This window comes from Podarcis erhardii (genome assembly GCF_964252035.2).
Source record: "Podarcis erhardii genome assembly, chromosome: 7".
Classification (NCBI taxonomy): domain Eukaryota; kingdom Metazoa; phylum Chordata; class Lepidosauria; order Squamata; family Lacertidae; genus Podarcis; species Podarcis erhardii.
Window position 1 is genome coordinate 61888138 of NC_138511.1, and position 16879 is coordinate 61905016.

Sequence of the window (16879 nt, forward strand, 5' to 3'; positions counted from 1 at the left end):
TGTGGAACCCCAAAGCAACATTCTCAAATTCTACTGAATATGAAGAAATACTGCCAGTTTAGCTGGAGAAAAGGTGATGCATAGGAATTTTAGATATGAACAAAAAATTCCAGTGCTCATTGCACACATGGAACAAGGAGCAGAGACACCAACCCAGGTTCACCTTTGGTGGAGGCGAATCAAACTTTCCCAAACTGGTGCCATCCAGTTGTTTTAGCCTCTAGCCATGCTGGCTAAGGCTGATGGGAGATGGGGTCCAGGACAGCTGGAGGGGACCGAGCTGGGAAAAGGCCTCTTTTCCACAAATAATTATTGTGCAGCAGGGGAAATTATTTATCAAACCATTTATATCAGGCATGGGGCACCTATGGCCCTTCAGATGATGATTTTTGCCTACAACTTCCATCATTCCTGACCATTGGTTATGGTGGTCGGGACTGATGGGAGTTAGAGTCCACATGTTGCCCATGTCTGGTTTATATATTGTCTTTTAGCCTCAAAATAACCTCCCAGACCAGTTTATAGCTTTAAAATCACAGTGAAATTAAACCAGAGCACATTAAACATGCCAATAAAAAGCAAATTTTATAAAAAAACCAAAAACAAGTATGTGTTAAAATAAGTGAGAAGCTTGGTGGAAAAAAGCTCATCTTTCCACCTAAAAATCATTTTTTAAAGTGCTATTCTAATGTCCCTTGCATGTGTGTGGGGAAGGGGTTGCAGTTCTACAGAGAATGTGGAACCACTGAAACTTGCTTCATGAACAACCAAATTATCTCTTGGTAGTAAAACACATAACACAGCCTCCAAAGGTTTATGCAGAATGAGATGGTCCTTCAAATACCTGGTCCCTAGGTAAAGGTAAAGGTAAAGGGACCCCTGACCATTAAGTCCAGTCGTGACTGACTCTGGGGTTGCAGCACTCATATCGCCTTATTGGCCGAGGGAGCTGGCATACAGCTTCCAGGTCATGTGGCTAGCATGACTAAGCCGCTTCTGGCAAACCAGAGCAGCGCACGGAAACGCCATTTACCTTCGTGCCGGAGCGGTACTTATTTATCTACTTGCACTTTGATGTGGTTTCAAACTGCTAGGTTGGCAGAAGCAGGGACCGAGCAACGGGAGCTCACCCCGTTGCAGGGATTCGAACCGCCAACCTTCTGATTGGCACGTGCTAGGCTCTGTGGTTTAACCCACAGCACCACCCATGTCCCTAGACATTCCATTTTTCAAAGGAAAAAAACACCTGCCTACTTTGGTTTTTGAGAAGCATGATCTCACAAAAGGTGGGGATCTCTTTCCAGATTTTAGAATGCAATACTCATCTAGGGTTGAGCACTAACACCTTCTAGCTCTTGGAAGTGGGGACAGAGAAACAATTTGAATGTGGCAGAGATTATCACAGTGATAGAGAGATTGGGGGAGATGGGAGATGAGAGAGAGAGAGATAGCACTGAGAGTTTTTGTCTAGAGTTGGCTGATGATGAAGCAGCTGTGGGTGTTGTGGCCTTCCCTGGGAATCTGGCAGATTTTCTGCCTTCTGGAGAGTATCTGTTTCCAATAAGCTCAGCTTGAATATTTGTAATTAAAACATATGTTATAAAAATGTCAATAGATCACTGTCCTAATCCATAGGCAAGTGAACTCTGCAGTGATGCCCCTGAACTTCTTGCTGTTCAGGGAAATAAGGAACCAAGTGGCAATATATAAAGATGCCCAAACATCTCTTCTTACAGAATGAGTACAGAATTCTGGCCCATTAGGCGTTCTCCTGAATCCAATGGCTTTGCCAATATCCTAGCAGCCACCTAGAAAAGGTCAGAAGCTTAGAGCTGAGCTGATGTCCCTTGGTGCTCAGTATTGTATTATTACATCTTATGTCCCCTGCTCTAGATGAGCTGCACAGCCTCTGGGGCAAAGAAGTGAGACATAATTCAGTTTCTGTTGTGCTTGCAACCCTCCCATACTCTGAAGCTGCTGAATTAGCATGGGCCGAGGGTGCTGGCTGTTTGTATGGCATAGGTGCCCACCTACAGGGAACTGGACCAGACAGGAAAGCAGCAGTTTTGAGTTTCTACCCTCTTGAGTGTTGAGCAGAAAACTAGAAGCATCTGTGCCTTCCTTTCCCCCTCCCCTGTCAATCTCATCCAATGGGGAGAGGGGTTACAAATCAGTAACACTTTGCCTTGCTGTCCATGGTGCTGAACTTTTATAAGTAGGGAATGCATGTCTTCTGAGATATAGAGTTGTAATCAACCAAGTTCTATTCTGAGTAGACCCGCTGAAATTAATGGGTCTAAGTTAGGCATCTTCAGTTCAATGAGCCTACTCTGAGTAAGCCTAGCAACAAATACAAACTATTGTGCAAGTGTGGGGAACCTTTGACTCTCCAGATGTTACTGAACTACAGCTCCCATTAGCCCCAGAAAGCATGGTCAATGGTCAGGGATGTTGGGACTTGGCATTCAGGAGCATCCAGAGGGCCAAACGTTCCCCACACTTGCTGCAATGTCCTGGATTTAGCCCAGAATCTCGAACTGCTCCTGCTCTGTTTGCATACAAGTCATTTTCAGGAAAGTTCATTTCTGACTCTATTTATTCTCCCACCCTGCAAATCTTGAATCCAGGCAAACTGCGGCATGAAGGAAGGGGAAAAAAGAAGAACAGAGGTTCAGCTGTAAATTAGTGTCAATGCAAATGGGGTTAATTAATCCTTGCCATGGATTTGCCCACACTGTGTTCTGATCATGAAGCAAAATAGAATGGGGGTGGCAGGACTTTTATCCTCCATGACTCATTAGGAAGTAGCTCTCTTATGCCAAGTCAGACCATTGATCCACCTAGCCTGGTACGGTCTACCCTCTGGACTTTGGGCTATAACTCCTATCATCCCTAGCCATTGCTCATGCTGGTTGGGGCTGATGGGAGCTGTGGTCCAAGACACCTAGAGGGCACCAGATTTGGGCAGGTTGCTTCATTCTAACTGGCAACTCAATCTAGCTGCAGTTCCCTCTCAGGAACAGCAGCACTGGTGGACCAGGTGCTCCTAGTATGAGCCTTACAGTATTTGCCCCCTCCCGCATGGCTTAATCACTGGCTTGAGCAGGATCCTAACTTAGGTTTGAAGGAGCCTGAGAGCATCATACTAGGAAGGGAATCCTGTCCAGGCACTGATTGTGTCATTTGGTTTCCTCAGAACACTCACTGGAGATTTCTTGGCATTTGGGGTGTTTAAGTCTCCCTCCTGCATGTCATGGTCTGGATTTTGTGGGTGTATCTGTGGGGTTGATTTCTCGATCGACAGTAGGAATGGGATACCTGTATACTCTTGGGCTCCAACTCCTACCATCCCCATGGCCAATAGTTGGGAATGATGGGAGTTGTAGTTCAGCAACATTTGCAGGTTTGCAGATATCCCATCCCTGATCTAGGGAGACTTGGCATGCCAACATTCCTGGGGATGGTTCGGCTCCCCACTGCTGGCATTCCTTCCGCTGGTGAGCAACTCTGGGAGGGAGGGAGGTGCAGTCATGAGCAGCTGGTAGTCAGGCCATGCTCTGTGGGGATGAATCACAGTCAACAGGACCAGAGGAACTGCCATGTCAGATCAGGCCACTGGCCCGTCTCATTTCCCTTCCCATGACAGGCTTACGCTTCAGAAGAAACAAAGCAGCCGGCCTCCACGTTCTGCTCCTTCCTCCCACAATGCTGTTTGCCGTGGTACTGGATGTGTGTGGGTGGTGGACTCCAGCAGATTCTCTCCTGACCTTTAAATCAGTTGACTTATGTCCTGCAATGGTCTAGTTTAAATTCTCCCAGAAATGCCTCCTGAGTGACTGTAAACCAAATTGTCTGGTAACCGTGAATGAAGATGGGAGTGAGGGGGCTCTCCAGTCTAGCGCAAAGGTTCACAGATGCTTGTTATTAACACAATAAGTTATTCTGTTGTACAAAAGGAATCCTCTCTAGGTTTCTAAATAGTTAAGTATTTGATGGAGAACAACAGGCTTTTCATAATGGGCATTTTGTACTGCTCCTTGACTAAAGAGCCACATTAGAAAGTATCCTAGAATTAAAGAATCATAGAATTGCGAAGTTGGAAGGGATCCTGAGGGTCATCTAGCCCAACTCTCTGTTGTGCAGAAATCTCGACTAAAGCATCCAAAACAGATGGCCATCCAACCTTTGCTTAAAACCTCCAAGGAAGGAGAGTTCACCACCATCTTAGGGAATCCGTTCCACTGTCAAACAGTTCTTACCACCAGAAAGTTCTTCCTGATGTTTAACCATACCCAACTCCCTCTACCATTCCTCATAAGGTTTAGTTTCCAGATCCTTGATCATCTTAGTCACCCTTCTCTCCACACATTCCAGACTGTCAACATCCTTCTTAAATCGTGGCAGCCAGAATTGGACACAGGACTCCAGGTGTGGAGAATAAAGCAGTATTATCTGAACACGATACTTCTCTTGATGCAGCCAAGAATAGCAATAGCTTTTTTTGCTGCTGCATCACACATTTTGAGTGATGCAAGATAGCTAGGGGAACTAAGGTCAGCTTTGATTAGCAGAAGCTAACACTTTCCTTCCCCAACCTGGAACCCTCCAGATGTTTTGGGCTACAATTTCCATCCACCTAAGCCAGCACAGTCAGTGGTCATGGATTATTGGAGTAATTGTCCAAACATCTGTAGGTTGGGGGTGGCTGGTTGCCATATAAGAACAGATCTGTGTAAAATTTGCATATGCAGATCATTTATATAGTTGAAAATTTGGGACCAATATAATTTAAACGAAAATCCAGTGCACTGTCCCATAGTGGGGAAGGCTGTGACCTGGGGGCATGGTGTGCTTGCTGGCAATGCACTAAAGTTGATGCACAGTTTCAAGGTTCCTTCTCTCCTGTCTCTGGTTCTTTATCTTGAAACAGGACACTTTCAAATAGAGGACTGTCCTCTTTAGTGCAAGACATATGGTCACCCTAAGCCCATCGCTGGTTCCGCTTTGTCCTTTCTTCCAGGCCTGCTCCTCCCATAAGGGCCTGGCGGTATGGTTTATGCCAGACTCTCCCTGGGGAACAGCCTGCTGAAGGATGCTGGCACAGACAGATTAGTATTAGTGAGCAAAAGAGAGAGCATAAGCCTGCTCTGGGAGGAAGGAAGGTACTGGGGAGGGGGTTGACAAGGAGAGGAAGGGTTGTCATGGCAACTCTGTGAATGATTGCGTGAAGTGCTGATTAGGACAGAAATTAGGGGGCCCAAAGGAGCCTGGATAGTCTTGCTCAGTGGTGCACACAACTTCTTTTGCTTCTGTTCTGAAAATTATCCTTATCTACACCAGCCTCCTTCATTCCCTCTCTAGGGGCGCCCCGTTTTAAAGCAGGCTGTGCTCCTGCATCTGTAAGAGAAATTTAGCAGCTTTGTTTTGCTGTCCAACTGCCCACACCTCAGTCTGTGGCAGCATGGTCATGAGTCAACACCAGCTGGCTTCTGAATCACATCTGCCTTGGTGTGAGGCAGTCATGTGGATGGCCCCTACATCAGACAACACAGCATCCAAGCCTTAAAGCCTAAGGTTACCCAGATGCAAACTGGAAAGCCCTGTTTGCCTTTTATTTGTTGGTCGGCTTGTTTTAGTAATTACATTTGCATCATGCCCTTCCTTCTATGGGAGCCTAGGGTGGCAAACACAAAAGTGGTGAAATAAAAACAATTTTAAAAACGTAAAACAGTCACATACCCTCATAGCTAACAATTTTGAGGTTGCCAGAAATAGTCTTTCAGCTAAAAGATGTCTGGGAAAGCAGAAACATATTAAAATTCCAACTGAAAGCCAATAATGAGGGAAAGAGACACCTTACCAAAGAGCATTCTACAAAGGAGCTGCTACCAAGAAGGCCCTGTAATGGGTCCGTGCCAACTGGGCAGCACCCGGTGGCAGCACCTCCAGCAGGGCCTCCTGTGTTGCTTGTAGGGCCTGAGATGGTTGGTACTGAGGGGAGGCACTCTTTTAGGTACTTAAGTCTCAAGTCATTTAGGGTTTTGCATGTCAGGCCTGAAACCTTGAATTGGGCCCTTACAAGGCAGGAGCTGTGTGCTCTTCCACTCCTGCCTCTTCTCCACACCACCCTTCCCTCTGCTTTCCATCCCTTCCTGCAGCAGGTCAAAGGCTGCTGCAGATGGAGGTAGAGAAGGACAAAAGAGCTAAGGGGAGAGATGGGCATAAGACTCCAAACAGGTTCTTTTGTCTCTAGGATTGCCACCTGACCAGGGAAAAACCAGCCTGCTCTGTTCCTGTGCTTTTAACTGATGCTTGATAAACAGTTCAAACTGCTGCTAAAGGTATAATTTTGGTGGCTAGTTCAGAAGTTGGAAAGCTAGTGCCTTGCATTGTTGGAATTTGACATTAAGTTGGATTTAGCATCTAGGCCAGGGAGAACAAACCTTTATCAGTCCAAGGTTCCCTCATTTGCAACCTCCAAGGGGCCATGTGCAGGTGGTGGGCAGGGCCAGAGGAAGAAATGGTCAAAGAAACAGTGAGGAGTATACAAAGAGTTGTATTCCAGCCAAACAAAAGTCACCAAGGTCTACAAACACTAGGGCTGCCATATCTTGAAGAGCAAAAAAGAGGACAGCCCAAGCCGCTGCCAGCCCAAGTGGGGAAAAAAGGTGCGGGGGCTACCACACCACTTGCCTCTTTTCCTGACTTGGGCTGGCAGTGGCCGCAGTGTACAGAGCAGCCTGAGCACAAGCCACCCAAGCCCAATCCCCCCTCCAACACCCAGACATTTCATTTAAAATGTAAACATCCACCTGGATAGGCATATTGGCCCCCCAAAAGAGGACATGTTCGGGTTTTGCCGGATGTATGGCAACCCTAACAAACACATCATTCAGGCAAATGAGAAGCAGCACCACCACCACCACCACCACCACCATCGTGTTCAAGGACATTCTAGCCAGCCAAAAACACTCAAGGAAGGCATGAAGCAGGGCCAGTGAGTGTGTGGCCTGGGGAGGGAAATGAGGGCTAGTTAGGGAGGATTAGATGGTTGCATTTGGCCCCCAGGCTTCAGGTTCCCCACTCCTGATCTAGACCAAATTGCTATCTCTGCTGGGTAGGATTGAATAGAATTTTAGTCAAAAACATCTGGAAGACACCAAGGTTAGATGCCGCTTTGCCACCAAAGATCTAGAGGAGGGAGACGTATTTTCAATAAGATGGGCTCACCTTCCTCTTTGTTTGGCTCCGAGACACACAGAAGTGCCTGAGTTTGGAGCTGGAAGGGTTTAAAAATAGCTCTTTTATTTTGGATTCTCCAGAGGCCTGGCAGGAGGCTTGTCCGCGTGAGGCTTCATTGCGCAATCTGTGACAGCCTCAACGAGTTGCTCTTGAGCCCCCAAATATTGTGAGTGCTGCTGGTAGCTCAGTGAGGAGGAGGCTGCTAATGAGTGGAAAGAAGTACAATCTCTCGCACAGAAGCAAGCCTTTTCAATAGGGCTGGGCAAGTTTTCTTAGGCTCAGTTCTGAATTGAGTCACATAAAATGAGCTGATTTGGGATTTCTTTGGACTGATCTTGAATAGCTTGGGTCTGTTCTGGAGACTAGGATGTGGGTGGTGCTGTGGGTTAAACCACAGAGCCTAGGACTTGCCAATCAAAAGGTCGGTGGTTCGAATCCCCACGACAGGGTGAGCTCCCATTGCTCAGTCCCTGCTCCTGCCAACCTAGCAGTTTGAAAGCATGTCAAAGTGCAAGTAGATAAATAGGTACCGCTCCGGCAGGTAAACAGCGTTTCTGTGCACAGCTCTGGTTCGCCAGAAGCGGCTTAGTCATGCTGGCCACATGACCCAGAAGCTGTACTCTGGCCAATAAAGCGAGATGAGCACCACAACCCCAGAGTTGTCCGCAACTGGACCTAATGGTCAGATGTCCCTTTACACTTTATTCTGGAGACTCCCAAGTTTTGTCACACTCCTGATGATATCACTGCAGACATGACCAGCTCTGGAGACCTTTTCTCCTCCACCACCCAAATCCATGGCTATACCTGAGTGGCACAGCACATGCTTTGCTGGCAGAAAGTCCTGGGCTCAATCCCCAGCATCCCTAGGGTGGGCTGAGAAAAATGCTTTCTGAAACCCTGGAGAGCCACTGACACTCAGCATAGACAACACCAAGCAAGATGGTGTATTGGTCTTGCTTAGTATAAGGCTTTAGGTTCCTTTGCAAGCCCTCTCTTTCCATTGTCCTGTGCAATCGTAATACAAGTTGTTGGCCATCACCACATCCTGTGGGAGAGAACTGCACAGTTTAACTATGTGCTGTAAGAAGAAGAAAACATACCTCTTTGCCTGTCCTGAATCTTCCAATGCTCAGCTTTCTTGCATGGCCCCAGCTGAGTTCTAGCATAATGAGACTGTGCACGTGCAGGATCTTGTTTTTCATTCTGAGCCAGCAAAGAATTTGGAGGACAAATGCAGCTCACTTCATCATACATCCAAGCATTTTGAGCTTGTTCCAGAGGGCAATGTTAAGTATTTCATCACTGAAAGATCAACTGAGCACATTAAAGGCCTTTTGAACATTTTTTTTTAATATAAAAAATATTGGTTGTGAATAATTTATCAAAGGGCCAGGGACTGGCAATGCAGGGATCAGAAATCTGTTGTAGGGAGTGCGCAGTGTGAATCTGCTTTGCTCTAATCTGCTTTCAAGTATTCGCAAGCGATGCCACCCTTGATTCTCCCCTTCCAGAGCCTGGGGGTCTGCAAGTCAGGGACTGTTAATCTTGTCCGCTCTACTGTCCCTATCTGAGGGAAAGGTCAGTTGTAAAGGGCAGGTAAACAGCATAGCTGAAGCACAAAGCGGAGTCTTGCTTTGGTGAGCCATCAGGAGGGGAAATTCACTCTCTTGTAACTCTCTGAGAATTACAGCTTGGCCACAGGGGATGGGGGTGGGGGACACACTAATGGAGACAGATTTGCTCCCCCAGGTTAATTGCTGTGGATTCTGAGGTTGGTTAGCCATCTGATTTCAGTTGTGGTTGTGCAGTAGAGTTATCAACTTTTTAATTTTAACTTAGGACATAGTGCCACATTTTGGAAATTCTCCCGAGACGTCAATTCTGCCTTTGAAATCCCGGTAATGTCTGGACATATGGCAGCCCTGTTTTAACTACAGCCCACCCTTGTACATTTAGCAGTAGATGAATTGGAGGTGTTTCTATCCCCGTTCTGAAAAGCATCACTTGCTAACACCTAAAGCACACAAGCACAGAGCAGGTGCTCCTCTCTCCCCACTATGGTGGTGCAGAACATGAACTGTGAACCAGGAAATCCCTGAGTGAATATTAACCTCAGCAATGAATTCACTTGCTAGCCTTAGGCATGATATTGTCCCACACTTGTGTAACTAGCCTCTCACCCACCAAGATGAAGGCAGCCCACTGGGGGATCAACATTTTTGCTCCCTCCTTGGGACACCACAGACCATGGAGTTGTGAGTGAGTTGTGCTGGTGGGCTGTGTATAACTTGGTGGTCACAGATTCTGCAAACCTGCCCCATTTTCTCAGCCTTAGTTTACCATGCCTCAGTCTGCAACATGGGATGGGGGATACGATCATGCTAAAATATAAACAGATTGTCAAAATCTGTATATAAACTGACAGGTGATGGAAAAGGAAATGTCTAACTTAGTGTGTTAGACATTCTGTTACAGTATGCAAAACTATACTATAACACATATTCATTTTATACCAGTTTAGTGGTTACCCCCAGATAATTCTGGGAGTTGTCATTTGATGAGAATTCTTTGTTGTTTAGCTTCCCCCACCAGACTTTCCCTGTCTGGGGGTGGGGGTGGGGTGTTAATAAGCAATAACTAAGTTTAAGTCTGTATTGGATGTTAATGATGTTGTAATTTTCAAATGGAAAGGCGGGATATAAATGTTTAATTATGGTAATAAATAGCATTGTGGCGTAGATGCATGTAAAGAGCAATCCTCAATAATTTGATGGACCTTAAGGTGTCTTGAAACCAATAATAACCCAACCATGGGCACTTTTTAAGTCTCTGAAATCTACTGCCCCAGCCCCCAAGTATATTTCTTTCTTTCTTTCAGATGGTGGGCCAAAAAAGCTTCGTAGTAACATCCGCAGGAGTACGGAGACTGGCATTGCTGTGGAGATGAGGAACAGGGTCACCCGGCAAGGCAGTCGGGAGTCAACTGATGGAAGCACCAATAGTAACAGCTCCGATGGGACGTAAGGCCCAGTGGCAGTGAAGGCCACTTTTCTATATAGGGCAGATGTCCCGCATCTTTTTGTAAATGGCTTTCAGGTTTTACAATCAAGCGTTATATAAATGTTATGAAATAAAATAAACATAAATAAACATAAGCACAGGAGAGACAGATTACACAGTCGTTCCCCAGTGACTTGGTTTTTTCTTTTAGTGATCTACTGTTGGCGGCTCATAAATGGGAAAAAGGCACAAGAGGAACAGGAAGCATGATGCCTTGGTGCTTCCTGTTTCCCCACTCCTCTGCATTATCAAAAACACATTCCTCAACAGAAGCTTCTGCAAGAAAAGTGAATGAAACATGAGATAGTTGGCCTGTCTTTTCCCACTTTGCTTTACCATCATGTCTGAAACCACCCTGTGGCATGAGGAAGGAATGAAGGAAGGGGCAAATGAAGAAGTGACTCACACGCCTTACCCTGCCAGGCTTCATATGAAGGCAAGGGAGTGCATTTCTTCTGAGGGAGATATGAACATACTCTGTCCTCACACAGGAGACCTCCTTGTTCCTCATGGAAAAGATGTGCATTTTCCAGACCTAGTGTTAAAGGTTGACATGGTTGAAGGCCCATATCCATTGACTAGAGTCCTCTTAGCCAGCTCCTCCTCTTTCCCATCACAACCTGCTTGTTCACCCAACTCTCAGGCAGGATGAGCAGGTAAAGAATCATGGTGGTGAGATGGAAGCAGAATTGCTGCCACGGGCTGCTTGGCTCTGTCTGTCAACCAGTCAGGTGGTAGCACTGATGAGGCAGGGGAGCAGTAGCTGCTGGCAACAGAGGTAGTGAGGGGAGTAAGTCTGCTGAGGGAGGGGGTCCCACTGATGGCATCTTGCCCAAGGGCCTGCCAAAACTTGGGGCTGGCACTGCGTCTTTTCCATTAGACAAAGGGATTCAGGGATAACAGTGAATCTCATTTCTGCATCTTCTCTCTTTTCACCTCTCAAATGTCCAGTGTAGCACCTGCTCACTGTATTTCCACACTGCCATTTCTCTCCCCTCACTCCCTAACTCTCTTGTCCTTTCCTTCAGGTTTATTTTCCCTACAACTAGGCTGGGAGCTGAAAGCCAGTTCAGTGACTTCCTGGATGGGCTGGGGCCAGCACAAATCGTAGGACGGCAGACACTTGCTACTCCGCCAATGGGTGAGCGAACCACTTCTAGGCACTCAGTGCTACAAGGTCACCTGAACACTCACCTCCTTTGGATTTTGTGCAGTTAACATGCTATCAAAGTCGTCTTTTGTTGAGCAGGCATGGCACAGGGGCGGATTCCCGCTGAGCTCTTCTCAGACTGACCAGAATGGTGCTGTTCCTCTGGCGCATTGTTGAGTTTTGATGTGGGAATCACAGGTTCAAATCCTCACAGAGCTATGAAGCTCTCCAGATAGCTTAAACAGGGGTGGCAAATGCTTGGCCTGTCTGATGTTGCTGGTCTCCAGCTCCCACCAGCAACATGGCTGACGGGGATGATAGGAGTTGTAGTCCAGCAATAACTGGAGGGTCACAAGTCCCCACCTCTGCTTTAAGTGGTTCTTATTAGAAACAATCAAAGAAGGCCAGGAAAGTGTGCCAAAAAAGAGCCACAAATTCCCTTTTTGTCGTTGTTAAGAGGGGATCTGTGATCGCCTTGTGTTGATAACCTTGCTATTATGAGGTATAACAAAATGCTCTATAAATACACCTGTTGCTTTGCAGTTCAGGTGTGAACCTTGAATCTTTTCACTCCAGTACTTAATTTTGAAAATGAAGGTTTTCTGGGAGATTCAACCATCCCTCCTTGAAAGCCTGCCTTTTAAAATTCCTCTCGTCTTTTTATATGAGACTAGGATGTGGTTGTTAAGCAGTGAGGAAAAGTCTATCTGCACATGTTCAGAGGTGCTTCTACATCATTTTTTCTCATGTTCCAAGCCTGAGCTCTGGCTCAGAACAAGGACCACTTCCCCCAAAACTGTTCTGTTCAAGATCCTGTTCTCACTTCCTATCAGCTCCATGTGCCACTGTTACAAAAATTCCTTTGAGCATACTGTTCAAGATAAAGCAACTGTGAAAATGCACTGTTGGCACAACAGAAGTTTTCTTAAAAGGAGAGCTCCTTTTGTTTTTCTGTTTCTTGTGCTGCTTTCATCTTTTTTATTTTCCTTCTGTCCTGCTTTATTTTATTTTATTTTATTTTATTTCAATTTGCCTTTTCAGCCTGAAAACCGTGCCCTCTAGTGGTAAGATATGAGATTACTGATGGCTCATTCTTCTCTTCTACAATTATATCACAAAGGAGTCGTCTATCCTTTTGCACTCCTAGCAATGGAGAACCCAGTTTCTTTTTTGCCCTCTGCTGGTTAAAAACAGGAATGATGGGCATAGACAACTATCCTAGGGCTGTATTCACATGAACAGGCAAGACAATTTTGCTTTGTGCTGTTCACACATTACGTGTGGGATAAGCAAGGCTTTTTCAGCCAGAACTGGCCAGAACTCAGCTCCAGCACCTCTCAGGTGGGTGCCATTGCTGTTATAAGAGAACAAGGGAGGTGTTCATGGTGAGTTCTGGCACCTCTTTTTCTTGAAAAATAGCACTGGGGATAAATGTGTACAGAGAGCAACAGGCTGTGCTTTTAGCTCCACCCTTGATGTCACATTTGGTGTTTGTTTCCTACTTGTGAGTAAGGGCTCTGCATAATCAGAATACCAGCACAATCAGATGTCCTGATGTGAAGAGCCCCCACTCATTAGCAGTTGCTCATACATTGAACTTCCTCCTTGCAGAACTGAGGCCCACATGTGGTGGATGGGGCAGGGAGATTCAATGTCGGGGCAGCGTTTAATGCATGGCCCTGCTTTCTACACATGTATTCCCTGTACACAAGTCATGTGTGAATAGGGCATAAAGGCAGGACAAGACCATGCAGTTCTGTGGATACAGCACTGAATTGTCCTCTTTGGTGCTTTCTGAAGAGGATCATAGCTCAGTTGTAGAGCATCTGCTTTACACGCAGAAGGTCCCAGGTTCAGTTCCTATCGTCTGCAGGTAAGACAATGGGAGACCCTGGACAGCCTCTTCCACTCAGTGGCAAGGAACCTATGGCCCACTAGATGCTGTTGGATTACAAGTCCCATCATCCCTGATCAGTGGCCATGCTGGCTAGGAGGTGGATGGGAGCCCAGCAACCTCTGGAGAGCAACAGCTTCCCCGTCACTGCTGTAAGCAATTCCTGAACTCAAGGAAACAAGGAACTCAGTTAGTAGATGCCAGATTACTAGGTTCCTAAGCTGTCCAGCCTGTTCAAAAGCATCCTGGCAAGGGAATGCATCCTGGTGAGGGGCCACTTTTGGTAAACCCTTTGCACTGATGGGGGAAAATGTTTTCATCAGGTGAACCCTGCTTCCATTTTATATTGTTTTGTTTCCATATTGTTGTTTTATTATAGGATTCTGATGTGTCTGGATTTTTGAACCCCCCCTTTAGCAGTGTTGGCTGGTATTCATTGGGGCTGGTAGGGCAGAAGGCGGGCGGGGGGCAACCGTAGGTGGAGCCAGAGCCAATGACAGGGAAAGCCAGCTAATTTTGGTTTCGTTCCCATCCTCCTGCCTGATGAGTTATAAAAAGGCAAAACTGAGATGGAGGAGCAAGCTGACAGCCAGGGCTGGTTTTGAGTAAGAGGCATGCAGGGTAGGAGCAGGCTGAGGTTGGTGGGACAGCGCCCCATTTGCCTTTAGAGACCACCCTCTGCTGCCCTTTAACCTGTATCCAATCCATGGTGTCACAGTATTCCAAATGTGGATATGCTACAGAAATGTCAAGGTGGCATAAAGCAAGTTGCAGAGATGATACATGACCGGCACAGGACTGTGAGTATGTTCCCATGCTGACTTCTCTGACTTCTTCTAGGTGATGTCCACATTGGAATGATTGACAGGAATGGACAGCTGGAGGTAGAAGTAATAGAGGCCCGGGGACTCAGTCCAAAGCTAGGATCCAAGTCTGTTCCCGGTGAGTAGCCACATCAGAGAAGGCCGTATGGATAGAAAATATCACGTATGACAACCGGCATGGAGCAATTGGATGTGGTTTGGGGAAAACAGATTAGTGGACTAAATTTGGTCCATGCACCAGAGGTATCCCATGGAGGAGTTAATTGAGTTGTTTCTAGTTGTTTACTTTTTTCAGAGTGCTAAACCTGGTCATTATACATCCTTCTGCCTCCTTTAGAAGTAGAAAGAATATGTAAAATGGGGTTCATGTTTGTAGAGAGGCAACTGGGATTTTGAGGAAAAAGTACAGGGAAGACTGGGTCTTTTCCAGTAACTCCTTCCTCACTTAGTTTTTCCTTCCAAGAGTTTTACCATCATTAGTCTCACTAAGACACCCAATTCTCTCTAACATATATTTTTTAACTCTGAACACAGAGATTATTATTATAAATTGACTTAGTAAGAGTGCTAATAAATGCTTAACATTTAATTAATTCATGAGATGTTTTCATAAAGTGCTATTTGATTATACCTTTGTTGCCTAAATATCTGGCAGTTCCTTTTTAATCCTGCCCCAGCTTCTACCTTTTTCTTTACCAGAAGGCAACATTTTATCTGAGTTTCCCTGCCACAGGATAATTTTGTTTAACCATAAGGGCAAATGAAAGTGCCTTAATGTAAGAATAAAGTCTCCCCTCAAGCCCTATCCCCCAGAGACCTCAAAAGTGTTTCATCTGCTAGACCGCCTCAAAAACCAGCCCCGAGACATAGCTGCTGTTATAACAGGCCATTCATGTTTTTCTCTCTCTGCCAATGCAGCCACCTACATCAAGGTTTATCTGCTAGAAAATGGCGCCTGCTTGGCCAAGAAGAAAACAAAGACTGCCAAAAAAACCTGTGACCCGCTCTATCAGCAGGCCCTACTCTTCGACGAGGGCCCTCAGGGAAAAGTGCTACAGGTGATTGCTTTCCTCCTCTTTAAAGGGTAAGAGGATCACTACCACAGCTCATCTTCCCTCGGACAGAATATGTCCTGGTGGGACATGAGGGAAAGAATATTCTACAAGCTTTTATAAAAGGGCAACCCATTGGGGAAAAGTGAAAGTTTCTGCTGAGGTAAAATGCCCTGGTTATGGGGAGGGGCTCAGTAGGCCTGTGTGGGCATGTGGGCAGCAATAAAAAAGCCAGGGTGGTGTAGTGGGTAGAATATTGTACTAGGCATGTTCAGGCATTCACAAATGCTGAAAGTGAATGAGCATTTCCTCAGTCCCTTTTCTTTCCCAGAAGTCTGCTTTCTCAGGGTCCCCCAATGCAAGTGGAAGCTCCTTACAGATCTTCCCCACACAACAGGGGAACTGGCAGCCACTGTTCAGGGTTTCAGGGAAGGAACATTTTCAGCTCTACCTGGAGAAGTTGGGGATTGAGCCTGGAACCTTCTTGGTTGCAAGGTAGATGCTCTGCCATTGAACTATGGTCCTTCTTGCATAAAGCAGCCCTTTGGTTGACTCTGTAGGGAGGGATTAAAAGGGATATAGTTTATGAATGTCAGCAAGTTAAAGGCAATGGAGCTCAGGATTGCTGACTGTATACAAATTACATTTGTTTGTTTGTTTGTTATTATGAGCCATGCATATACTATTCTATTTCCTGCTTTCCTGTGTGTATAAATGTCCAGAATCCAGTTCAGATACAAAGAAATTAGAGGTGTCATTTTAGATTTCATATGGGGCCAAGGAGCTGATGTTAAAAGCCTGCTCTTCAATATATTCAAAATAGATTGTAGACAGAAAAGGAAAGGAGAGTAGCATTAAGGGCTCATTCATACCTTTTGCCCCTGTGCTTTCTAGGCACAGGTGGCACAGGCTGTGCTTTAAAGTGCTGTATCCTCCTCTTTAAAGCTGAATAAGAACAAACAGAAATTTGTTTTTTTGTGGATTGCTGTTTGCTCTGATTCAGCATTAAAGAGTGGGTTTTCATGGGGAAAGTGTCAGGGCAAAGACAAACCCAACAACAACAACGCTTGGACATAGTGCTTTAAAGTATACACTTGTGCCTGGAAATGCGGCATAAAAGGAAGTCTAGATAAGCCCAAAGTCTATATGTTTGTGGTTACATTTTTATACTTCATAATTGACATAGGAATGTTAACCACAAAGGTCAAACAGTTGCACATATATTCCCCATTTTGGAACACAGGGATTTAATTGTTTATTTATGTATAGAATTTACAAGTTTCCCTTTTGATGGGAACATCCTCAAGGCTGGCTAGCAGCTTACAAAAATCAGTACACAAAAAAATAGAAGATATAGTTGTTACGCATGTCTAATATACTCTCTGTGCATGTTTGCTCATAAATAGGGATTTTTCTCATTTTACCAACAAATTCAGTAGTAGTAGTAGTAGTAGTAGTAATAATAATAATAATAATAATAATAATATGCTGCCCATCTGACTGGGTTGCCCCAGCCACTCTGGGTGGCTCCCAGCAGAATATTAAAAACCCATGTCTGCAGGAGTGTGTATTTCATACATTTTTGTGTGCCATTTTCACTAATAAGTGCATTTTATGCATGCTTCCCTTAATATGCACATTTTTTTGGTCACAA

At 45.5% G+C, this 16879-nt stretch overlaps 1 protein-coding gene across 3 annotated transcripts in view; it reads left to right on the plus strand.

Moving 5' to 3' along the window:
- The window catches only part of RIMS3 (regulating synaptic membrane exocytosis 3), a 63199-nt gene that overhangs the window by 40024 nt on the left and 6296 nt on the right, over window positions 1-16879 (plus strand). For 2 of the 3 annotated variants that reach the window (XM_081870426.1, XM_081870427.1), the window contains exons 3-6: window positions 10124-10265; window positions 11334-11446; window positions 14190-14291; window positions 15092-15231. In XM_081870426.1, coding sequence (XP_081726552.1) covers window positions 10124-10265; window positions 11334-11446; window positions 14190-14291; window positions 15092-15231 — 497 coding nt within the window. Of the gene's footprint in view, window positions 1-10123; window positions 10266-11333; window positions 11447-14189; window positions 14292-15091; window positions 15258-16879 lie in introns of all 3 variants that reach the window. The other variant, XM_081870428.1, reaches the window with a different exon arrangement.